Source organism: Lipotes vexillifer, unplaced genomic scaffold (genome assembly GCF_000442215.2).
Source record: "Lipotes vexillifer unplaced genomic scaffold, Lipotes_vexillifer_v1.1 scaffold1098, whole genome shotgun sequence".
Classification (NCBI taxonomy): Eukaryota; Metazoa; Chordata; class Mammalia; order Artiodactyla; family Lipotidae; genus Lipotes; species Lipotes vexillifer.
Window position 1 is genome coordinate 168785 of NW_006798559.1, and position 24916 is coordinate 193700.

The window sequence follows — 24916 nt, forward strand, 5'->3', positions numbered from 1 at the left end:
GGGAGGGAGCCAGGCTCTGCTGGCCGGGGAGGGCAGGGTGACCAGCGTGGGGACTCACCTGGAGAGACATCCCTCCCTTAAGGCCTGGATGGTGATGCGGGTGATGTTCACGGACATCAAACAGAAGGGGAATTGCTGGAATGGAGGGGGTACTGGGTCAGTGGCAATCCAGGCTCTCACCTTCTGTGCTTCCCGTCACCCACAACCCAACCTGGCCCGCGGGAGATAACAATCACAGCCAGAGGCAAGCAGCTGGTATTACTGATGCTTACATTTAATTTTCACAATAATCTTCCCATTTTACAGAGGTGGAAACTGAGGGTCAGTGACCTTAAATAACTTTCCTAAGGTGTTGGAACCAAGATTCCTACTGAGGTCGATTCACTCCGAAGCTGGTGCACAAACCCCTGTGCTAGCTCTCCAGCCTCTTCAAAATCAGATCCATCAGCTCTCCTTGGCCTTCACCAGGCCCGCCCCGTGCGCTGCCTGTGGACCACATCACCCCCTGGGGTTGGATGGACACAAGAGGAGTGAGGCTCAGTTATCTAACCAATTCTATAGGTTCTTAAAATCTCTTCTCCCCTTCTCTGGGCTTCTGCTTATTTGCTCATAAGCTCTTCACCCAAAAGCAGACAGAGAAGGTACAAGTAGGTAGAAAGTCAACCTTGACTTAGGGCGCACTCCATCTCTTAGTAACACAGAGGCCTGAGAACGGGCTGTGCAGGTCCCACTCCCAAGCTGGGCAGACTGGGTCCAGCAGGGCCGCTTTACCAGGAAGGGCCTCCAAATTCCCTATAGCATCCACCTGAATGCTTTCTTTTTGGAGGGGCCAGTTCCTTCCTATTCTTTAACAACAAAAACCCAAGCAAATGAAAAGAGGCTTTCCCCAGGGGATTTGCAACTACTGCATGTTCGTTAGTTAGTTGAACCCACACAAAGACATCGGCTGAGAGGGACACATAGACCAGTGCGTTCCTTAGCTTAGAACAAGAGCCAAAGTCTATTTATCCCATCTGCTTCCCTTGAGAAGAAAAATCCGTTACATTGTGATGTAGAACTGTGCTGTCCAGTATTATAGCAACTAGCCAGGTGTAGCTATTTAAATTTTAATTAACTGAAAATTAAGTAAAATTAGAAATTCAACTCCTTAGTCATACTAGCCGTATTTCAAGTGCTCAATAGCCACTCTTGCTTAAGAGCTGCTACATTGGATAGTGCAGATAGAGAATATTTCCTTCATTGCAAAAAGTTCTAGTGGCCAGCACTGAACTGGTCTTCTGGCTCCACAAGGATTTTTCTCAGGGCCTTCCATGACACCTGGATTCCAGATCTTGGCCTGGCCACCTGCCAGCTGTGTATACTTAGGAAGGCCATCCGAACTCTGTGAGACTCGGCTCTCCCGTCTCTCAAAACCAAAAAGGAAATAAATTTTAAGTGCTGTGCAGAAAAGGTTGAACACATCTGAAGAACCTAGGGGCAGGACAGTAATAAAGACGCTGACATAGAGAATGGACTTGAGGACACAGGGAGGGGGAAGGGTAAGGTGGGACGAAGTGAGAGAGTGGCATGGATGTATGTACACTACCACATGTAAAATAGCTAGTGGGAAGCAGCCGCATAGCACAGGGAGATCACCTCGGTGCTTTGTGACCAGAGGGGTGAGATAGGGAGGGTGGGAGGGAGACGCAAGAGGGAGGAGATATGGGGATATATGTATATGTATAGCTGATTCACCTTGTTATAAAGCAGAAACTAACACACCATTGTAAAGCAATTATGCTCCAATAAAGATGTTAAAAAAAAAAAAGTGAACACAGCAGGCCTGAGATTGCCACCCTTAGAAAGGCCTGCTTATAAGGCTGGCATCTGGGAACTTGGATTTTGAGAGGGTTCCCACCATTCCCTCAGGCTGACTATTGTACCCAAACTGTGCAAACCATACGGTTTATGCTGAACACCTGCCTTCGCTCTGATTCTGGAATTTTGGTACGTGCTAGACAGATGGTGCCTGCGTGACCAGCCCCCAGTAAAAACCTCGGATACTGAATCTCTGATGAGCCCCCTGGTTGGCAACATTCCACGTGTTACGCAATGTGATGCTGGAGGAATTGAGTCCCGTGTGACTCTACTGGGAGAGGACTCCTGGAAGCCCGCACCTGGTTTCCTATAGATGTTGTCCATGCTCTTCTTCCCTTTGCTGATCTTGCTTTTGCTGCAGTAAATCACAGCTGAGAGTACAACTATACACCAAATCCTGGGAGTCCTCCCAGTGGTCCTGGGGACCCCCACACAAGGGCCATGCTCAGTGGAGTCAATTCGCTAATCCTTACACAAACTCTCCAGGGTAGCTTTTTTATTTTATTTTATTTTATTTTATTTTTTAAATTTTTTATTATTTTTTTTGCGGTACACGGGCCGCTCACTGTCGTGGCCTCTCCCGCTGCGGAGCACAGGCTCCGGACGCGTAGGCTCAGCGGCCATGGCTCACGGGCCCAGCCGCTCCGCGGCATGTGGGATCTTCCCGGACCGGGGCACGAACCCGTGTCCCCTGCATCGGCAGGCGGACTCTCAACCACTGCGCCACCAGGGAAGCCCCAGGGTAGCTTTTATTGTCCACAGTCTACATTTTCTATTATCCCACAACCTACCTCACAGAGCTGCTCTAAGGAGTAATTTAGATCACATGAGCAAAATGCTAAGTGCAGCACTGGCCTGAGGAGGTGCTAACAAACGTTCATAATTATTATCTGTGCCTCAGTGGATAGCTGAGGTCAGCAGCAATGCACCTCTACCTTCGGGTATTGCCTATTTAATTATCATAATATTTGTATAATATCATCCCTTCCCTTGCTTTCTGTATAAAAATAAATATGGGAACAAGAACATGGTAGCAACATAACAGAGGATCCGAACTTAGGGTTCATTCATTCTCAGGAATACTTTTATAAAAGCCTACTTACTAAAAAGCAGTGAAAAACTGGAATTCAGATAGAAATATCTCCTTTCCTTCAGCAGTTCCCTTGGACCTGAAAAGTGTGGCTTTGAGCTAAAATCCCACATTGAGGCTGTAGGGAACTGACTAAAAAGACAGCAGAGGAAATCAGACGTGGACACTTCTGAGCTTCCATTTAAAATTTCATTTCTCTTCACGCCTCACAGTAGGGCTTAAACACCTTTGAACACTGAAGCAAGAAAACCAGATTGTCTTTTGCGGCTGCTGCCGACATGGCCCCATCCCTGGAGGTTGAATTCAGTAGTTCTGTGGAGGGAGGGTCCCGGGCACATGCCATCCCCCCAGGTGACTCTGAGGTGGGCTGCTGGCTGAGAACCCCGCTGTAAGGAGCCCACTGCTGGGCGAGCTGTCAGGTGATGGGGGTCCTAGCCCCAGCTTCACCACTTACTAGCTGCCCAGTTTTGTAATATGCTCAGGAGCGAGACTGCTGGGTCATACGGTAATTCTATTTTTAGTTTTTTAAGGAATCTCCATAGTGTTCTCCATAGTGGCTGTATCAATTTACATTCCCACCAACAGTGCAAGGGGGCTCCTTTTTCTCCACACCCTCTCCAGCATTCGTTGTTTGTAGATTTTCTCATGATGCCCATTCTAACTGGTGTGAGGTGATACCTCATTGTAGTTTTGATTTGCATTTCTCGAATAACTGGTGATGCTGAGCAGCTTTTCATGTGCCTCTTGGCCATCTGTATGTCTTCTTTGGAGAAATGGCTATTTAGGTCTTCTGCCCGTTATTTGATTGGGTTGTTTTTTAATATTGAGCTGCATGAGCTGTATATATATTTTGGAGATTAATCCTTTGTCCATTGATTCGTTTGCAAATATTTTCTCCCATTCTGAAGGTTGTCTTTTCATCTTGTTTGTAGTTTCCTTTGGCTTGGCAAAAGCTGTTAAGTTTCATTAGGTCCCATTTGTTTATTTTTGTTTTTGTTTCCATTATTCTAGGAGGTGGATCAAAAAAGATCTTGCTGTGATTTATGTCAGAGAGTGTTCTTCCTATGTTTTCCTCTAAGAGTTTTATAGTGTCCAGTCTTACATTTAGGTCTCGAATCCATTTTGAGTTTCTTTTTGTGTATGGTGTTAGAGAGTGTTCTAATTTCATTCTTTTACATGTAGCTGTCCAGTTTTCCCAGCACCACTTATTGAAGAGACTGTCTTTTCTCCATTGTATTTCCTTGCCTCCTTTGTCATAGATTAGTTGACCGTAGGTGCGTGCGTTTATCTCTGGGCTTTCTATCTTTTTCCATTGATCTATATTTCTGTCTTTGTGCCCATTCCATATTGTCTTGATTATTGTAGCTTTGTAGTATAGTCTGAAGTCAGGGAGTCTGATTCCTCCAGCTCCGTATTTTTCCCTCAAGACTGCTTTGGCTATTCAGGGTCTTTTGTGCCTCCATATAAATTTTAATATTTTTTGTTCTAGCTCTGTAAAAAATGCCATTAGTAATTTGATAGGGATTGCACTGAATCTGTAGATTGCTTTGGGTAGTATAGTCATTTTCACAATATTGATTCTTCCAATCCAAGAACATGGTACATCTCTCCACCTGTTTGTATCATCTTTAATTTCTTTCATCAATGTCTTATAGTTTTCTGCATACAGGTCTTTTTGTCTCCCTAGGTAGGTTTATTCCTAGGTATTTTATTCTTTAGTTGCAATGGTAAATGGGAGTGTTTCCTTAATTTCTCTTTCAGATTTTTCATCATTAGTGTAGAGGAATGCAAGAGATTTCTGTGCATTAATTTTGCATCCTGCAACTTTACCAAATTCATTGATTAGCTCTAGTAGTTTTCTGGTGGTATCTTTAGGATTCTCTACGTATAGTATCATGTCATCTGCAAACAGTGACAGTTTTACTCCTTCTTTTCCAATTTGTATTCCTTTTATTTCTTTTTCTTCTCTGATTGCCGTGGCTAGGACTTCCAAAACTATGTTGAATAATAGTGGTGAGAGAGGACATCCTTGGCTTGTTCCTGATCTTAGAGGAAATGCTTTCAGGTTTTCACCACTGAGAATGATGTTTGCTGTGGGTTTGTTGTATAGGCCCTTTATTATGTTGAGGTAGGTTCCCTGTATGCCCACTTTCTGGAGAGCTTTTATCATAAATAGGTGTTGAATTTTGTCAAAAGCTTTTTCTGATCTATTGAGATGATCATATGGTTTTTCTCCTTCCATTTGTTAATATGGTGTATCACATTGATTGATTTACATATATTGAAGAATCCTTGCACCCCTGGGATAAATCCCACTTGATCATGGTGTATGATCCTTTTAATGTGTTGTTGGATTCTGTTTGCTAGTATTTTGTTGAGGATCTTTTCATCTATATTCATCAGCGATATTGGTCTGTAATATCTTCATGTTCCTTCACCGGGAAATGAAGATTTACAAGGATCACCTCTGCCCTACCTTTTCGCAGGCTTGTCATGTTGATGGAATGAAACAACAGATGGAAACTGCAAGGAAAGCTATACAAATTGTTGTCGTATGATCCTTAATGTGTTGTTGGATTCTGTTTGCTAGTATTTTGTTGAGGATCTTTTCATCTATATTCATCAGCGATATTGGTCTGTAATATCTTCATGTTCCTTCACCGGGAAATGAAGATTTACAAGGATCACCTCTGCCCTACCTTTTCGCAGGCTTGTCATGTTGATGGAATGAAACAACAGATGGAAACTGCAAGGAAAGCTATACAAATTGTTGTCTGCGAGTAACTACTGTTGTGAGGGGCTTCCCTGCCTGCCAGCAATCAGCCAGATGCGGCCTGCGTCTCGGCATCTGAACTGTAGCACTCCTCCTCCTCAGCACAGTGTGGACCATGCACGTCCATGGAGTCCTGGGCTCCCCCAGCATCTGTAGTTTCTGGCCAATTCCCCTTTAGTAGGATGTACCACAGGTACCTGAGACCTCAGCCCTCTCCTTAGGGAAGAGACAGGACTGGCTTCTGGCAGGTCTGAGTCCCCCAACTGTTACTCTGGTCTCTTACGTGCCTCCTGGAAAACTGTATTTTCAAGATTCCTAAGGGCTTGAGGTGAAGTTTTCCTTTAAACTTTGGAGTTACTTAAGAGTTCAAGGAATCATAAAGCCGGAAGAGACCTTAGAATCATTTAGGCCAAATCTCTTGTTTCATAAAACAGCAAAGGGAGGCCCAGAGAGGCTAGGTGGCTTGCCTCAAATCATAGCTAAGTAATGATACTGCAGATGGAACTAGGATCTACACCTACACCAGCCCTCTTATTTTATTATTTTAAGCTGCTATTCCTTCTTATTGTCTGACATGCATGTTGTGGAGTAAATATAAATCCACAATAAATTCCACAGAGGCCAGCAGGTGAAGGGATGAGAAACAGATTGGTCAAAGTGGTCAGGCTGGTCCGGACCCAGATCAAGTACCCAGGGCTTCCTCTCTCGTCTTGCTCTTCCCTCTGCCTGGGACGTTCCTCCCTCAGATATCCAATGACCTACCCCCTCACCTCAGTCAAGCCTGTCCTTGCAAACGAATGAGGGATGCTGAATTGGCACTAACCCTCTACCCTGGCTTCCATATTTCTGCAGGAAGATCTTACAAGAGAGCCTTCAAAAACCAGAAGAAGGGAGGCACTGAGGTCAGAGATGATTTCTAGGAAATACTCATTAGCTGGGGGACCTTGGGCAAGCCATTTCCCCTCTCTGGGTCTTCACTGTCTCTACAACAAGGGGCTGGCCCAGTGACTGCTAAGATATGCCTCAACCTCTGGGCCTCCTATAACAAAGCAGCGTCGCTACAAGAGACTGCACTGTTTCATAGGCTAACTGGTCCGGTTCTCAAACCTGACCCAGACATTACCTCCCCGCATCGTGAAGAGCACAGAATACGCCCACATTCTCAACTCATGGGTCCTGATATACCTCAAGACCAGATCCTCACGAAGTCCCCTCTTGCCTCCTCCAGTGTCTCCTGGAAGAGATGGGCGTACGTGAAACCGTCAGGTTTAATGGGTACTTTTCCTCAAAAGATAACAGAGATAGGCAGTGAACGAAATGAAAAACTGCCCAGGTGGCAGGAACTGTGTGACTATTTGTTTTGTAGTCAAGAAGTTTTAGATTCAAAATGGATCTATCTTACCTTACAATGGCTGTGTGTATATGTGTGGATGTATGTGTTGTGTGTGTGTGTGCAGGCGCAAGTGCAGATATGATTTTGAAAACACAAGATGTATTTACGTATGCATGTATTATCTATAAGATGTATATAAAATGTACTTTTGCTCACAGAAATCAAAAGCTACTTTGATAACTAACACTCCTTGAATGACTAATGTGCTTAGTACTTTACACAGTTTTTCTCCAACTCAGAACAAGTCTACGGAGTTGGGATTATTTTCTCATGTTACAAAGGAAGAAGCTGAGGTTCTGAGAATTAACTAATATGACCAACAACACAGTTACCGGAACAGTCTGTTTTTGCAGTGCAGGCTGGCCTGACTCCAGCTCGAAGACACAATGACCTGAAGAAAATGCTGCGGCTCTGATCTTCAGCCACTCATTCTCAGCTCCTCTCCCTCAGGCAGCATCACACCCCCCCTCCTGTTCTCTGTGAAGTGCTGCTGGGGCCTGGGCAGGTCTGCTCACCACTGGAGACCATTCCTTTCAGAGTCAGGAGGGAACCAGTGACACATACATATTTTCCAAGCTCTGGACACTGAGAGGGCCTAGAAGCAGTGAGATCTTAATACCAGTGAGAACACCCAGCACTCAGATCTTGGTTTCCAAATATCATTCTCCAACTAAAGAACAAGAGCTCTTTGGAGAAGTGGTTATCTCAGGGCTGGGAATCATTCAGGGAAAATACAAGAGCCTAGAGCATCTTTAGGATCCAGAAAGTAGAAAAATGCTCAAAAAAGGACAGGGCATGCTGAAAGGGCACAGGTACCACCTGAAAGAGCTCTTAAAATGGTCGACATGGGACCTAGAGGGGTGGAATAGGGAGGGTGGGAGGGAGGGAGATGCAAGAGGGAAGAGATATGGGAACATATGTATATGTATAACTGATTGACTTTGTTATAAAGCAGAAACTAACACACCACTGTAAAGCAATTATACTCCAATAAAGATGTAAAAAAAAAAAAAAAAAAAAGGTCGACATGGGAACAATTTTAGCAACAAAATAAATAATAAAAGTGTTGGGTTATATTCCATAGAATAAAATAAAAATCTGAGTCCATGTGGATATAAAAAGTACCTGAATCAATAAATAGCAAAGACAATTCTTTCTTACAGAAGAATTCCAATTAATAAATTTAAAAATTAATAAATGTAGGAGGAATGAGGGAAACAAAATCACTATTAGAACCAAGTTTGAGGAAAAACAGGATATTTGCATAGCTTCAAAGTATCTTCCTCCAAGACAGTGATTAATTACAAAGGGAAAAATAGTAACTTTACAGCGTAGAAACCTGGCTGATATCCCCTTAACCATGTGCCCAGGGTTAACTTCACCAGTAAATAAGACATGTTGACATGGGTGCTCCTGACATGAGGTACATCACTTCTGTAGTTGTCAAAAACGCATAACCTGGGGCTTCCCTGGTGGCACGATGGTTAAGAATCCGCCTGCAGGGGACACGGGTTTGAGCCCTGGTCCGGGAAGATCCCACATGCTGCGGAGCAACTAAGCCCGTGCACCACAGCTACTGAGCCTGCGCTCTAGAGCCCGTGCGCCACAACTGCTGAGCCTACGTGTCACAACTACTGAAGGCTGTGTGCCTAGAGCCCGTGTTCTGCAACAAGTGAAGCCACTGCAGTGAGAAGCCCGCGCACCACAAGGAAGAGTAGCCCTCACTCGCTGCTACTAGAGAAAGCCTGCGTGCAGCAACGAAGACCTAACGCAGCCAAAAATAAATAAATAAATAAATGTATGAAACAAACAAACGCATAACCTCAGTCTAAAATTTATATGGCAGATGGAACCACCCCCACCCTCGCTCTTTCTTTTCCATTTCAGTTGGTGGCCACTCTGTCTTTCCAGCTGCTCAAGCTAAAAATCACCATTGATGCCTCTTTTCCTTACACCTGTACCCAATCCATTCGAAAAATGTGCTGGCTCTATTCTCTACAGCCCATACGCTCAAGATTCTATATCCACAATCTGATCACTTCACAACGCCTCCTCTGAAAATACCCTGGTCCAGATCACTATCATCTCTAACTTAATTACAAAAGCCCTCACCAGAGACTATGCTCAACCCAACGGCTGGTAGGATCCATTTAAGAATGTAAGTTGGATCGTGTCACCCCAGGCTGTTCAAAACCCTCATTTGACTCAGAGTAAAAGCAAACATCCTCATCATAGCCTACCAGGCCCGACACCATCTGGTCCCTGTTACCCCATCACCTCCTTCCTACTGCCCTCCCTGCCCCTTCTGTTCCAGCTGGCCTCCCTGCCATTCCTGCACATGCCAGACATACACCTCCTTTGGGACCTTTGCTCTAGCTGCCCCCTCTGTGCAGAATGCTCTTCCCCCAAATACAAGCTTGGCTAACATCCTCACCTCCTTCAAGGCTTGGTTTAAGTCTCACCCTCTCGTGAGAGCTACCCTAATACCCCATAAAACTGTAATCCTCCCACATTCTCCTAACCTTGCCTACTTAGCCCTTACCACCTTTAACATACTCTATAATTTATTTATGTATTAGGCTTACTGTCTTGTTCTCTCTGCTAGAAGGATCTTTGTCTGTTTTGCTCACTGATGTTTCCCAAGCGCCAAGAACAATAACTAGCACAGGGAATCCTAAATAAATACCTGTTTAGTACATGAATGAATTCCAGGCCCCATGAACCTGGGATAGATGAATGGCAGGAAACAGGTCAAGTATGTTTTCTAAATGGAGGGACTACACCTTTTACTACAGGGGAAAACCATCACACCAACCCTGGAGAGCAGGCCTGGACAGAACCTGAGGGCTATAGGAGCCACTTCTGGCCTTTGAGCAAGTCCATGTGTTATCTGACACCTGGAGGCAAACCTTCTTCTCTGGGCAAATAAAGGCTGACCCCCCTCCTCCAGGGTCAGGAGAACCTGCCAATACTGGGCGGGCAGTGAGCTGAGACGCTGGTACCACAGTTGTGTCTAGCGCTTTTGTACATTGCCTCATTTAATTTTCCCAACTATCCAGCTGACGTTTCCATGATTTCCTCTTTATGGATGAGGAAACCAAGGCCCTGAAGAGTTGAGGCACTTGCTTGAGACACACACTATCAGATTCCAGCCAGGTCAGGGTGACAGGGATGCCCATGCCCAGTTTGCCTCAGCTGTCCTGAGGGCCCTCAGCAATTGGAGATCTACCTGCGAAGCTGTCATGGTTACTCAGGAGAGCCCTGTGCCCAGGTCCTAGCCCCTACAGCCCTCTCTGCTGGCTTCCCACCAAAGCCCCACCTGGATATGGTGACGAGACAGGCGGAAGATCTCCTGGGCCATCAGCAAGGTCTTTGAGTCCATCACCAGGTACAGGAGATGCAGGAGGGCAAGGAAGCCTGCTCCTCTCAAGTCTGTGGCTGGATTTGTTCCTAAAACAAAAACCAAGAGGAAATTCAGGGTGCTTAATGAAATCCCTGCTCTGTGAGATTCAATGACTTGGTTACCTTGATCACTGCCCAAGTGGAGAGCCTAGACTTCCCCTGCCTGACTGTAACAAGGTGCCCCTCAGCTCTGCCAAGGCACTCAAAGAAGCGGGGAGCTGGGACTTTTATCCTTCTCTAGTGCTAAGGAGCCCACCACACCCTTCGTGACATCAGTGGAAGCTACATGGGAACAGCAATGAGGCACCCCTGCCCCACCCAGCCAGTGGTATTAGTGGAGGTCAAGTGGGATACCTGGATTTCTATCCCCACCTGGCAGTAATGAGGTGACATCACCCTTCCCCCACTGCCCAGTGTCAGAGGAGGCCTGCTAAAATAGAAGATTTAAAGATGATCAACACTGTCATTACATAATACCCACAACATCTAGGACACAATAAAAAATCACTCATTACACCAAGAACTAGGAAAATCTCAATTTGAATGAGAAAAGACAATCAACAGATAGCAACACTGAGATCACACATATGTTGGAATTACCTGATAAGGAATTTATAGCAGCTGTCCTAGGCAGAATAACTGGCACCTCCAGAGATATCCACGTCCTAATCCCCAGAACCTACAAGTACGTTCTGTTGCACAGCAAGGGGGAATCAAGATTGCAGTTAGAATGAAGGTTGCTAATCAGGATAGGGAGATTATCCTGGATTATCTGGCTGGGCCCAATGTAGTCAGAAGAATCCTTAAAAGTGAGAGAGGGAGGTAGAAGCACAGAAAAAGAGATGTGAGGACAGAATCAGCTCAGAGAGATGCTGTGTTCCTGGCTCTGAAGGAGGAGGAACGTGGGCGGACTCTAGAAGGTGGAAAAGGCACAGAAATAGATTTTCTCCTAGAGCCTCCAAAAAGGAATGCAGCCCTCTGCCACCTTGATCTTGCCCCAGTGAGACTGTGTCAGACTTCTGAACTACAGAACTAGAAGATAATAAATCTGTGTTGATTTAAGCCACTAAATTTGTGGTAATTTTCTGCAGCAACAATAGAAAACTACTATAGCAGCTATCATAAAAATGCCTTTGATAAGCAATTACAAACATTTGAAAAAAATGAAAAAACAGAAAGTCTCAGTAAAGAAATATCAGATGTAAAGAACCAAACAGAAACTTCAGAACTGAAAAATATAATACCTAAAATTAAAAACTCACTGGATGGGCTCAACAGCAGAATAGAGACCAAAGAGGAAAGAACCAGTGAACTTGAAGATGGAACAATATAAACTGCCCAATCTGATCAATAGAGAGAAAAAACAAAACAAAATAAACAGAGCCTTGGAGACCTCTGAGCTATACAGAGATCCCCCTAAAATGAACAGAGCCTCTGGGACCTATGGAACAGTAACAGAAGATCTAGCATCTGTGCCATCAGAGTTGTACAAGGCAGGAGAAAGAGCAGGGCTGAAAAAAGTACTCAAAGTAATAATGGCTGAAAATTTACCAAATTTGGCCAAAGACATAAACCTACAGATTCAAGAAGCTGAGCAAACCCTTAATAAGATAAGCCCAAAGAAATCCCCACTAAGACATATCATGGTCAAACTCCTGCAAACAAAAGGAAAAAAAACAAACAAAAAAGATCTTGAAAGCAGAGAGAGAAACTACTTTTCTCTAACAAGGAGGAATAATTCAAGTGACAGCAGATTTCTCACCAGAAACCATGGAGGCCAAAAGCAAGTAGCACATTTATTTTCACGTGCTGAAAGAAAAGACCTGTCAACCTGGAATTCTACATTCAGAGAAATTATCCTTCAGGAGGGAAGGGGAAATCAAGACATTCTCAGATGAAGGAAAGCTAAAGAATCCATTGCCAGCAGACCTACTTTAGAAAATGGCCAAAGGAAGTTCCTGAAACAGAAAGCAAGTGATGAAAGAAGGAATCTTAGAACATCAGAACAGAAGAAAGAATAATGGAGAGAGTAAATATATGGGTAAATACAACAGACCTTGCTTCGACTCTTGAGTTATTTCAATTAACGGTTGAAACAAAAATCATAACACTGATGTCACTCTCAATGTACACAGAGGGAATATCTAGGACGATTATATTACAGATGAAGGAAGGTAAAGGGACTTAAACACATTGTCAGTACCAACAGAGCACCAATTAATTATGAGTATATAAAGTTTCCTTTTTAAATTAAGATATTTTCCTATTCTATACAAATGTAATTTGATATGATTTTGGAAAAATGTACAGTCCCAAAACAGGTGAAATCATTTTGTTTCACTCAAAAAAATGAAATGATATAAAAAAAAATTTTCATCGATAGTAAAAGAAAAGAATAAAAAGAAAACACTGGATTCGAAATCCTATCACTCCCGTGCTTTCTATCTCACTTAGAGTAAATATTTTACACTGGCCTGCAAGGCCCCGAGTGAACTATTCTCCACTTCAGCCACACTCCTTGCTATTTCTCAGAAAGAGGTACACACATTTCACCTCGGGGCCTTTGCATCTGCTGTACCCTCTTCCTGAAATGCTCTGCCCCAGTATCCTGTCTCATGGTGCTGGCATGACAGGAAGAGGACTGTCTGGGTTCTCATGCTAGTCCTGGAATGAGGAGTCAGGGAGAAGATGAACCATTCCTCTCTCTTACCCTGAAAGCCCAGATCTTCCCAGTGGTCTCCGTGGAGGGCACAGTCAAACTTGGAGCCGGTCAGCTTCTTATAGATGGTCTGGAGGACTCGGCCATGCATTGGGTCTTGGCTATCCAGGCCACCTGCCCCAAAACACACCCATGCTCTGTTGGATTGGCCCTCACGGGAGGACTGAGTGCTTCCCAGAGAACGGTACAGCCAAGACAGACCTGGCCGGTGCTCCAGACACTCTGCTCTCCCCCCAACATGGTAAATGCAATAGCCTTGGCTTAGTCTCAGCAACCGGGTAGGCAAACTGTGCTCTCTGCCTGACCACTCACGCAGCGCCTGCCTTGTGGCAACACCTGTGCACTCACACTGAGCGATGGTCAGGACCAAGTCCCTTTCTTCACGGAGGCCCTGGTGGAGCTTTGGAGGCCCGAAGAGGCAGTGCCGGAGGGCAGCAAGCCCGGTCCTTCGGATCGTTGGCTGGATTCTTTTCTGGGGAGGAAGGTGCAGGCAATAGGCAGAGTGTTGTGTTCATTTGCTTTAATGAACTCACCATCAGGCTCAGTACAGGACTGGTCTTGCAGAAAGGAGTGGTTCTCCCACTAACTGGCTGGCCTCTGGGCCAGGGAAATGGGGCAGAAGCTGTGAAGCATCTGCAAATCTCTGGAGACAGGCTCTTCCAGCTCGTAGGCTCTTTGTAAGTAGAGAGAGATGTCCCCAAGCATAGGCATTATCATCCGGTTGTCTACATGTGGTCCTCTGGGCTTTTCCAGAAATAGCTATGTCACTGACTACCAAGGAAGCTAGAGGTGGCTGGCTATGGGGGCTGGCATCTCACAGATGCCAGGCAAAGTTTCCCAGCAGTGCTGCTCCTACCCTTTGTATGTCTGTCTGTCTCTCTCTGTAAAGGACATAAATATAAAATCTAACAGCCCTCTCAACTTCCAAGATAAGACGGTCAGTGGGGGGGTACTTCTCTGGCGGTCCAGTGGTTAGGACTGCACGCTTGCAATGCAAGGGGCGCTCGTTCAATCCCTGGTCGGGGAACTAAGATCCCGCATGCCACGTGGCACGGCCAAACAACAAACAGTCAGTGGGCACTTTTTTGGAGCAGGATACCCCTGAGCGGAGCTGGCGCCTTCTGTCCACACCACAGCAGCAGTGCCTAAACGAGCTCTTGCTGACTTCTCCGTGTTCACAGCCATTGCCGCGGGGCTTAGGATACTCTGATTTCGGCAGCCTCTGGATCTCTGCGTCCTACAAATCAATCTGATTCCTATCTTTTTAGCCTCTCTCCTTGAGCCAGGCTTTAGGTTGAAGATCTGAAATCACAGTTCTCTAAACTTACTACTGGTCACTCAAGATTCCCCAGAAAGCTTGTCAGCTTTTACACTCCTTAATATTCTTTCTTTTTCCAACCCCACATATTTTTTAAATTCCCAAATAACTTCTTGTTCCTCTAGGGGATGGAAGATTTTCCTACGGTGGCAGTGAATCACTCAGCTCTCTGGACAGGCTGCCCTGCTTCCCCAAGGAACTCCCTAGCATCTGACTGAAGACCTCCCCATCCCTAGGAGGGGAGAGCAGGGAGCAGCTCCACAGGCCCCTATAAGACAGGGCCACTAGAGTTCTGGGGGCACAGTCCCTGAAAGGCCGCCGGGGCCCACATGACATGTGGGTCCTTGGCCACTTGTGATCCCGCGCCCCGAGATTTCTTAGTCGAGACCGAGCCCTCGCCTGGAAATTTCCATCTTGCTTGCCCAGTGCCCTATCCTGGTGGGGAAGAAACCTGGCTCCTGGGAAGAAAGTGCTTTGCTTGAGACCCCCAAACCTCCCTACTGTCATACCTTGAAGGAAGAGAGGTCCACGGTCTGGAAATGCTGGAGGGCCTCAATGAAAGAGATTAGCTGCCCAGGCTGGTCTGAGCTGGCCCGGCTCCCTGTGGCAAAAGGGAAGACACTCTGGCACTTGTAACAGCAGTCATTCTATCAGCAGACATTTACTGAGGGCCGCTGGTTGCCACCTCTAAGCCCAGCGCTGACTTTCAGCTGTAAACATCAGACACCTACAGTTACAACCAAGCCTCCTCTGTCAAGGGGGTGGCGTTATCTGCTGGGCTGACTCCCTTTCGGACCCGGCTGTGCAGAGGCTGACTAGGCTAAGCCCTGAAGTGAGTGGAGATAGATCTGCAAGGGCCCCTAATGTCCACTCATCTGTGAGCGGTGGCAAGTCACTGCCTGGAGGAGGTACCCACGCAGGAGCACGCTACAGGTTTGTTTAGGGGCCTTTCCTATCTTCTGCTTTGCCCCTTCTCACGCCCTGGATACGAATGATCCCCTATCCAGCCTTCGTCACAGGGTACTGACTCATCAGTCCGCAATACAGGTGATGGCTGATACAGTCCACTCTAACATCTCTTCAGGAGCTCAAGTGAGGCTCAGGCTAGATTTGGGTCCCAGTTCTCCCCTCCCGCAGCTCCATCCAAACCTCCTGAAAGGCACGAGAGACAGTTTTTGATGCAGCCCTCAGAGGCTTCCAGCAGATGGCTCCAGCCCCCATTTCCAGGGGCTTCCTTGTATAGTGAAGAACCTGCGCGACCTGACACAGGGGTCCTGGCTGCCTGCCTCCGTCCTCTGCCTGACCTCATCACCCTGCAGAAGTTGACCCTGACCAAGGTCCTCCCTGTCTTCTCTCACGGCTGGCGGCCCTCTCCCCAAGGCATTCATCCCCATTCCCTCCAGAGGTCGATGGCATCATCTCTGAATTGGGAAAAGAGATTTTATCCTATGTCACGTATTGAAAACGAGAAGACCCAGGAATTCTGTATCCTAATCCCGGAGGCACAGAACATTAGCCGCACAGGTGGATCACGTGCTTAGCAGCAGCGGGCTGTGAGGAGGCGGCACCATCCCTGCAGTTACCTGTCTCTGGCTGGATACTGTCCACAGCTTCCCATTCTTCTTGGGCTCGGAGCACCTCTGTATTCATAACTGCAATAGTGAGAAAAGGAAACCCTCTGAGATCTAGGTGTGTCCAGATTGCTGTCGTAGCCCCCGGCCTTACCTGCCTGCCTTGGGCCTGGTCGCTACCCTCTGATATGCCAGAGTGAGCTTTCAAAAAGGCAGATCTGACGTCAGCCTGCTGCTCAGAACCCTCCAGGGATTCTCCATAATTCTCAAGATGAAACCCCAACTCTTCACAATCGGGAGACTTCTTACCTCTCTGGCTCTGTCCTAGGGCATCCAGAAGTACCTGAAGTCTCTCAACACCCGCCCTGGGTGCCTTTGCACACCCCGCTCTCCCACCTTCAGTTCCAGCCCCTTCCAGCGCAGTTCCATCTCATCCTTCAGCCAATTCCGGTATCACCCTCACCTGGGTGCCTTCTTTAGCCTTTGTAATCTGCGTTAGGAGCTGCTCCATGAGAGACCCTGACACCCCATGCTTACCACCATGTTGCAAACTGTCTTGCCCACTGCACTGCGAGCCACAGGAAGGTAGGGTTCGGAGAGCCTGACACATGACAGGTGCACAATGAATGTTTTTGTTGTTGTTGTTTTTTGTTTGTTTGTTTTGTTTCTGGCCGTACCTCGCGGCATGCAGGATCTTAGCTCCCCAACCAGGGATCAAACCCATGCCCCTTGCAGTGGAAGTGCAGAGTCCTGATCACTGTACTGCCAGGGAAGTCCCCACAATGAATGTGTGATGAATGAATGAAAGCACAACAGAAGCGGGGGAAACGGAAGAAAAAAGCAGCAGGACAGGCGCTCTATAACCACCACACAGCCCTCTCCCCCACACCACAGCTGCCACTCTCTGGGCCAGACTGCTGGCAGCATGGCCCATCACTGGCTTTCCCCATTTGCTACGGAGGACACTGGCCAACAGTGCGCAGGTTGGAGAGACCTCCGTTTGACACCCAAACTCGTGAGCCTTCTAGCCTGGGTGGTGAAAGCAGGTTAGGACAGCTCCCCTCTGCCTCGCAATCCGGGCTGAGGACGTTCACATGACAGAAGTATACTTGCAAATTAAAGAAAAAGCTACCCCAAACTCAAAACACTAAAGGATAACGAGGACAAGGAGGCTGCTGGGGAGCCGGAGGACACAGCTGGCAGAGCACAGCGCAGAGCCAAACAGCTCGTCAACCTTCCATCTCTGTCCCTCACGAGCTGCACTTCTTTGGGCAGGTCACTTAACCACTGGTAATCACTCTTCCAGCTATTGTGAGGAGGACGTAACTCTTCAGATTCTAGGGGAGTATGTGGCCCAAAGGCCACTTGCTCAATAAACATCAGCTAGTATCACTGACGCAGTTGTGGGCTCGGGTCTGGCAGGGATGTGGACGGTGGGAGCAGATGAGATGGGTCCGGGGTCCTGAATCCTGGACCTCTAGGACATTCAATCTTGCCAGCCCCAGCCCGGGGTAGCAGACTACACCAGGGCTTCCAAACTAGGTAACTTCAACAGAATACAGAACACTCAACCTGCGACAGTGAAGAAAAGAAAACTTACTTCCAGCATGCTGGACCCTTGGGAGATGAAAAAGAGGGACAAAGTGGCTAAACAAAAAGAGCGGAACAGCAGCCATGGATCTCATCACGACGCTGAGAAGCAGCTCCCCACCCTTCACCCCTCGTCCACATCCAGCTTCACTGACTTGTCACCCTTCAGATCATTATGAGCAACTCGATCAATCTGTCACCCCACACACCTTCACCTACAAACGAGTTGATCAAAGGTGGTGAGCCAGGAGCACAAACCTCACAGGCAAGGGGGTGGGAGCTTTTACTGTGACAGCAAGGTAGTCAAGAGAAAGTCCAAGGTCTCAAGCAGCAATGCAATCTGGTGCCCAAACTGGAGACAAACATCCAACCCGTGTAAGAGCAGCTCTCTCCTTTCCTGGTTCCTTCAGGACTCCCACCTCTGAAGATGATCCTGACATAAATACTATTTTTCCCCTAAACTGACAGAAGAACGAGGAGCCACAGCACAAACCTCCAGGATAAGAAACCCAGCTCACGTTAGCACGGCTCTTTATCGTTTTTCCTTTTGGCAATTGCCTCCTTTATTTAGGCCCGCTTCTACTTATTTACATAGTAAACGGCACAGCTGATTTAGTCAGCCTATCAGTTTAAATTAGCTGAGAGCAACCTGGGGAAAAAATTGTAGTTGTTTAGTATGATTAAGAATATCTGGGGCTTCCCTGGTGGCGCGGTGGTTGAGAGTTCCGCCTGTCGGTGCAGGGGACACGGGTTCGTACGCCGGTCCGGGAAGATCCCACATGCCGCGGAGCGGCTGGGCCCGTGAGCCATGGCTGCTGGGCCTGCACGTCTGGAGCCTGTGCTCCGCAATGGGAGAGGCGACAACAGTGAGAGGCCCGTGTACCACACACACACAAAAATATATCTGGCACATAAATGCCAGTTGCACTGAAATAGAAAATATTTTAGCATTTAAGGCAACACCTCTAATAAATGTTAGGTTTGTCACCACATGGTAAAGACAAAATTCAATTAAAAGATACTTTACAGACCTCCATGTAATTTTTCTACATTGGAATGTTTTTAATAGACCCCATATTCTTAGAGGTTACATTTTCAGTTTACAGAATTTAAAGATAACAATGCACACCAATGAGCGCTCACTATGATTTACATTCTGCGTGCTAAGCACTTTACATTATCTCATTTAATCCTTACACAACTCCTATCATACAGGTTCTGATATAATCCATTTTATAGATGAGGAAAGTGAGAGTCAGAAAGATTAAGTTACTTGCTTAAGGTCATAGGGCTGATGGGTGAAAGAGGCAGGACTTAAGCCAGAGATATCTGACTCCAGAGCTGGTTCTTCTGAATTGGTGAGTGTGTTTTTCTGTGTAACAAATTAGCAAGTGGAATGAGCTTTAAATACAGTATGGGAAGAGCCATGTCAAGCAGATAAAACAGGATAACTTTTCAAAGGCTTTTCACCCACTCTGTCTCATTTCATTATCACAACATCCCTTTGAGGACAAAGGAGGTACTAATATTTCCACTGTAGACACAGAGATTATATGATTTGCCCCAAAGGCACACAGCAAGCTACCGGCAGGGCTTGTGGAGCCAAATTAGAACTCAGGTCTCTAACTTCCCTTGAAGGATGATAACTCTATGAAGTTCCACAGGAGGGGCGTCCCTGGTGGCACAGTGGTTAAGAATCCGCCCGCCAATGCAGGGGACACGGGTTTGAGTCCTGGTCCGGGGAGATCCCACATGCCGCGGAGCGACTAAGCTTGTGTGCCACAACTACCGAGGCTGCGCTCTAGAGCCCGCGAGCCACAACTACTGAGCCCATGCCCCGCAACTACTGAGGCTGCACTCTAGAGCTCGCGAGCCACAACTCCTGAGCCCGCGTGCCACTACTGAAGCCCACACACCTAGAGCCCGTGCCCCGCAACGAGAAGCCACCGCAGAGAGAAGCCTGCGCACAGCAACAAAGAGTGGACCCCGCTCACTGCTACTAGAGAAAGCCCACGCGCAGCAACGAAGACCAACGCAGCCAAAACTAAATAAATAAATTTATATATATATAAAAAAAATTCTACAGGAAAAGTAGTGAGAGAAATTCAAATGAGGAAAAGCAGACCCATAGGGAGCTCCACCTTGAGTCCCACCCAGGTTCCGAGGGGGACTTACCAGCCGGCTCCCAGCCATTATTCGTTTCTGCCGTCAGGGCCCGGAGGATGCCGTGGTTCTTCAACTCTGAGATCTGTAGGGGCAGCTGACCCTTAGTATGAGGGCAGAGTCCACGTCCCCCCACCCACACAAACAAGTCCCACCCGATGTACCGAGTGTCCTCGAAACTGGAGGCCAGAAGAATCTAGTCTTCCCACATGGGTTGGTTAAAGCCAATCTTAAAGAGAAGCACCCGGAACATGCCAACTATGACGGAGCAGTTGAGTGACGCGAGGACAAGTATGAATATATGCCCTCCTTGGAGAGCAAACAGACAAAAATCCACTCAACTGAGACAGAGGTGTGCTTTCGGTATTCCTGCCGCGCTTTATGTTCTGCCTCATTATAACAAGTATCTTATTAGATAGAGGTTGTTTTGCATGCCTGTGCCGTCCCCACCCCCCCATCCAAAGTGTGAGCTACTGGAAGGCAGGGTCTGTGCCATCCTGTGTCCTGGTGCCTGGCACCACATAGCAGCAAGTAACACAAGCTTCTGCCGACAGGAAGCACTGAGGTGTGGGTGATACGTACAGGAATTCCCCTGAAAGCCAGAAGAGCACTGTTGTCCTTGTCACATGGTGGAGGGTACCCAGCAGACACACCTTCAACCTGCAAGACAAACCAAAGTCAGTCTCCTGGGCACGTAGCAGTCCCTCAAAGATGACAGCTTAAACGTCACACCTTTTTCCAATAACACACACACACAAAATGGATGAATCCCGAGAAGTCAACTACAAGGAATACGGTAAGGGAAAACTCCTGTTTAATCGGCCTTAAGAAAAACCACGAAAAGCTTAATGTTAATATAATCTTTAAAAAATTTTTTTAAAAATATATTTTATTTATTTATTTTTGGCTGTGTTGGGTCTCCACTGCTGTGTGTGGGCTTTCTCTACTTGTGGCGAGCGGGGTCTACTCTTCGTTGTGGTGTGCGGGCTTCTTGTTGCAGTGGCTTCTCTCGTTGCGGAGCACGGGCTCTAGGTGCGCAGGCTTCAGCAGTTGTGGCACGTGGGCTCAGTAGTTGTGGCTCGTGGCTCTACAGTGCAGGCTTAGTAGTTGTGGTGCACGGGCTTAGTTGCTCCGCGGCATGTGGGGTCTTCCAGGACCAGGGATCGAACCTGTGTCCCCTGCATTGGCAGGCGGATTCTTAACCACTGCGCCACCAGGGAAGCCTAATGTTAATATATTATACAGATTTCCTTGCTCCGTTCAAGGTCTCAAGGCTCTGAGTAAGTAAAGTTGAGTGTAGCAGTTTCCTCACTTTTGGCCTTTCTGCTCAGCCAAACCTTCCCCCTCCTGGAGCTTAAAAAACCATCTAACCAAGTTTTTGCAACTCATATCACCAATACAGGGCTAATTTTCCTAATATGTTAAAAAAAAAAAAGATCCTACAAATCACTAAGGAAAAAACCCCACCCAGTAGAAAAACTGGCACGGATATGGATGGTTTACATAAAAGGAAACACAAATAGTTCTTAAACGTGAAGAAATGTTCAGCCTTACTCACAACAAGAGAAATGTCAAATAAAACTACTCTGAGATAATGTTTTTCACTTATCCTAGCAACAAAGATCAAAAAGTGTGGTAACACTGTGCTGGCTAGACAACCAAGAGTTATAAGACACTGGAGACTGAATTGGTACCACCTCTCTGGCTTGACAATACCTGACGAAATCACATATGCTGTGCACATTTGGGGCCTGCAATTTCATTCTAGGAATGTATCTAACACATATAGTCATCCATGTACAAATGACATGCTTACAGTGTCATTCATGGTAGTACTGTTTATAAAAACAAGAAGCTAGAAAAACTCTGACTGTCCACTAATGGACTTTTAATTTTATTTTATTATACTTTATATTTTCCCCCCAGTTTTACTGAGATATAACTGACATACAGCACTGTATGAGTTTAAGGTGTACAGCATAACAATCTGACTTATATACATCATGAAATGATGACTACAATAGGTTTAGTGAACATCCATCATCTCCTATAGATACAACATCAACAAATAGAAAAAAATTTTTTTTTTCCTTGTGATGAGAACTCTTAGGATTTACTCTTAATAACTTTCATTTATAATATACAGCAGTGTTATCTTTATCATGTTGTACATTACATTCCTAGTACTTATTTTCTTATAACTGGAAGTTTGTATCTTTTGACCACCTTCATCCAATTCCACCCCCACCTCTGGTAGCCACAAATCTGATCTCCTTTTCTATGAGTTCCTTTGTTTGTTTTTGACTTTTTAATTTTTGGCTGCATTGGTCTTTGTTGCTGCACGTGGGATTTCTCTAGTTGTGGCGAGTGAGGGCTGCTCTTGCAGTGTATGGGCTTCTCACTGCGGTGGCTCCTCGTTGCAGAGCACGGTCTCTAGGCACGCAGGCTTCAGTAGTTGTGGCTCGCTGGCTCTAGAGCACAGGCTCAGTAGTTGTGGTGCACGGGTTTAGTTGCTCCGCGGTATGTGGGATCTTCCCGGACCAGGGATTGAACCCGTGTCCCCTGCATTGGCAGGCGGATTCTTAACCACTGTGCCACCAGAGAAGTCCCTATTTGTTTGTTTTTGAAGTATAATTGACCTACAACACACTGTTAGTTCCTGGTGCACAACACAGTGATTTGATATTTCTATACATTTCAAAATGATTGCCATGATAAATCTAGTTGTCACTAATGGACTAATTTTAAACAAATTAAAGCATATCCACTCAATGAGATCCTATACAGCCATAAAAAAGAGTAAGAAAGTACTTTATGGACAATTTGGAACAATCTTCATGATATATTAAGTGAAAACACAGAGGGCAGAGTATATACACTATTTTGCCATTTGAATTTCTAAAAAACACATAAATATGTTTGCTTGTCTTTACAGAGACTATTTCCAGAATTATATCCAAGGAAGTCGTAACTTTGCCTCCATCAGGAAAATTGGGTATAGCTGGGGGACAAGGGTGGAAGGCAGTTTTTTCACTATATGTACATCCTCTGTACTTTTGGATTTTGAACCATCTGCAGAATTATTTTCTCTAAAATAAATAAAAGAAAAAATAATAATTAAAGGAATCATTGCTTATGTCAAGGCCCAAGAATCCCAGATTGTCCTGTTACTCTAATCCCTTCCACATATTTTTGCCAACTAACACTCCTTAAACACAGCTTTGATTTCTTTTTGCCTGGGACACAAGAATGGACACCTAAACGCACCACAGCTGAGCTAACTCCTTCATAACTGGCCTCACGATGCCTAAGCACTATTGTTTCCCACTCTGATCCAATGAACATATTTGCTGCAGTTCCTCTCACCTCCAGCCCTTGGGTCATGTGGTTTTCCTCCAGAATCTGCCCCCACCTCCACCTTCTCAGTGTTTTCTGGTCCCTTCAAGATCAGTTCCACCTCCTCGGGGAGGCCGACCTTACCAACTGGGGCTACAATGGTCCCTCACGTCTCTAAGTCCTATAGCCCCTCTGTATGCGGCACAAGGGCCTCTGCAAAAGACCCGTCTCCCCAGTCAGACTGCCGCTTTGAGTGCAAGGACCTTCTCGTATACTTGTTTTATATTTCTTAGACCATTTGCACAGCACTAGGCTCAAGATACATTCTCAAAAATATCTGGTAATTCATCATGCTGAACAGCTCCCTGGAGAAGTCTGTGTGCTCAGGACTCATCGCATCCTTCCTTTCCCTCTCCGATTCAGTCCCCTCTAGTGTCCAAAGATGGATGTTCTCTGGAAGAACAGTTCAGCTATCTTAGAACAGTGACAAAAACCTCCCTGGACTCCCAAAGCACAGGCTTTGTCCCCATTCTGGCCACTGAATCCCACAGGCTCCATTTAAGACTATTTCTGGGCAAGGTAGTGAAAAAGGTAAGGAATGCAGGGTAAGCCACCAGGCTCACACAAAGACATTGGGGGACTTCCCTGGTGGTCCGGTGGTTAAGACTCTGCGCTCCCAATGCAGGGAGCCCGGGTTCGATCCCTGGTCAGGGAACTAGATCCTGCATGCTGCAACTAAGACCCAGTGCAGCCGAAAAGAAAAAAAAAAAAAGACGCAGCACATTGAATCAGGGGTCCTGACGATAGTCAGGCCAAAACACACATTGGAAGAGAGAAAGGGCCTGTAAGGTAAACAACCCAAATTGATGAAATACACATTTCTTGGGGGATTCTGCCTGAAATTCTCTTCCCACCCAAGCAAATCCAGACCAAAATCCCACAGCCCACTTAGAAAATAAGCTGTCAGGAAAGGCAATTGACTCAGAAGTGACTAGAAGTTTCTTCTAATAGAAGAGAACTACAGTGAGGATTCTTCCTACACATTTCTAAAGCTCCACATCCTCTTGATGTATGCTCTATCTTATTACTATTAACAACATAACCCAAACCAACACCTTCTTTCCCAAACTGAAGTGCCTGCTTACCTGTCCATCTCTTAATTCTTCCTCATTATGGAAAGAGCAAGAGTTTTCATTCATGACTCAAAATCATTTGTTCAGGTGAACTCTGTCCTTGGGCTCAGAAAGGAGTTTAATAAGGTCTGTGATTAGAAGCTCTGGGGAGAGCCCTAGATCCGACGGTTCTACCTTCGCCTTCCTTCTTGGCAATCATTTAGACTAAGAACAAGAAAACAGTCCCTGTGTGCCATCACCAGCGTGTAGGTTTCTGTGAGTCCCGAAAGAAGTCCCTGAGGTCTCCGGAGCATCAGCCCTGAAAAAAAAAAATAAATAAATTAAGGAATAAAACTGGTTTCATCATTCAGTTATGCCTCTGTTAAGAACTGACTTTAGGGCTTCCCTGGTGGCACAGTGGCTGAGAGTCCGCCTGCCGATGCAGGGGACACGGGTTTGGGCCCCGGTCCGGGAAGATCCCACATGCCGCGGAGCGGCTGGGCCCATGAGCCATGGCCACTGAGCCTGCGCGTCCGGAGCCTGTGCTCTGCAACGGGAGAGGCCACAACAGTGAGAAGCCCGCGTACCGCAA

General features: G+C 46.3%; 1 protein-coding gene across 1 annotated transcript in view; it reads right to left on the reverse strand.

Moving 5' to 3' along the window:
* Window positions 1-24651, reverse strand: part of ELMOD3 (ELMO domain containing 3) — a 25660-nt gene extending 1009 nt beyond the window's left edge. Inside the window, exons 1-9 of the mRNA XM_007470592.1 lie at window positions 24358-24651; window positions 20459-20536; window positions 19889-19961; window positions 16136-16204; window positions 15062-15153; window positions 13583-13706; window positions 13226-13348; window positions 10433-10563; window positions 59-135 (exon numbers count right to left, since the gene is read on the reverse strand). Of these exons, the coding sequence (XP_007470654.1) occupies window positions 59-135; window positions 10433-10563; window positions 13226-13348; window positions 13583-13706; window positions 15062-15153; window positions 16136-16204; window positions 19889-19961; window positions 20459-20536; window positions 24358-24411 (821 nt within the window). The 5' untranslated portion in view covers window positions 24412-24651. The remainder of the gene's footprint in view (window positions 1-58; window positions 136-10432; window positions 10564-13225; window positions 13349-13582; window positions 13707-15061; window positions 15154-16135; window positions 16205-19888; window positions 19962-20458; window positions 20537-24357) is intronic.
* Between the last annotated feature and the right edge of the window lie 265 nt (window positions 24652-24916).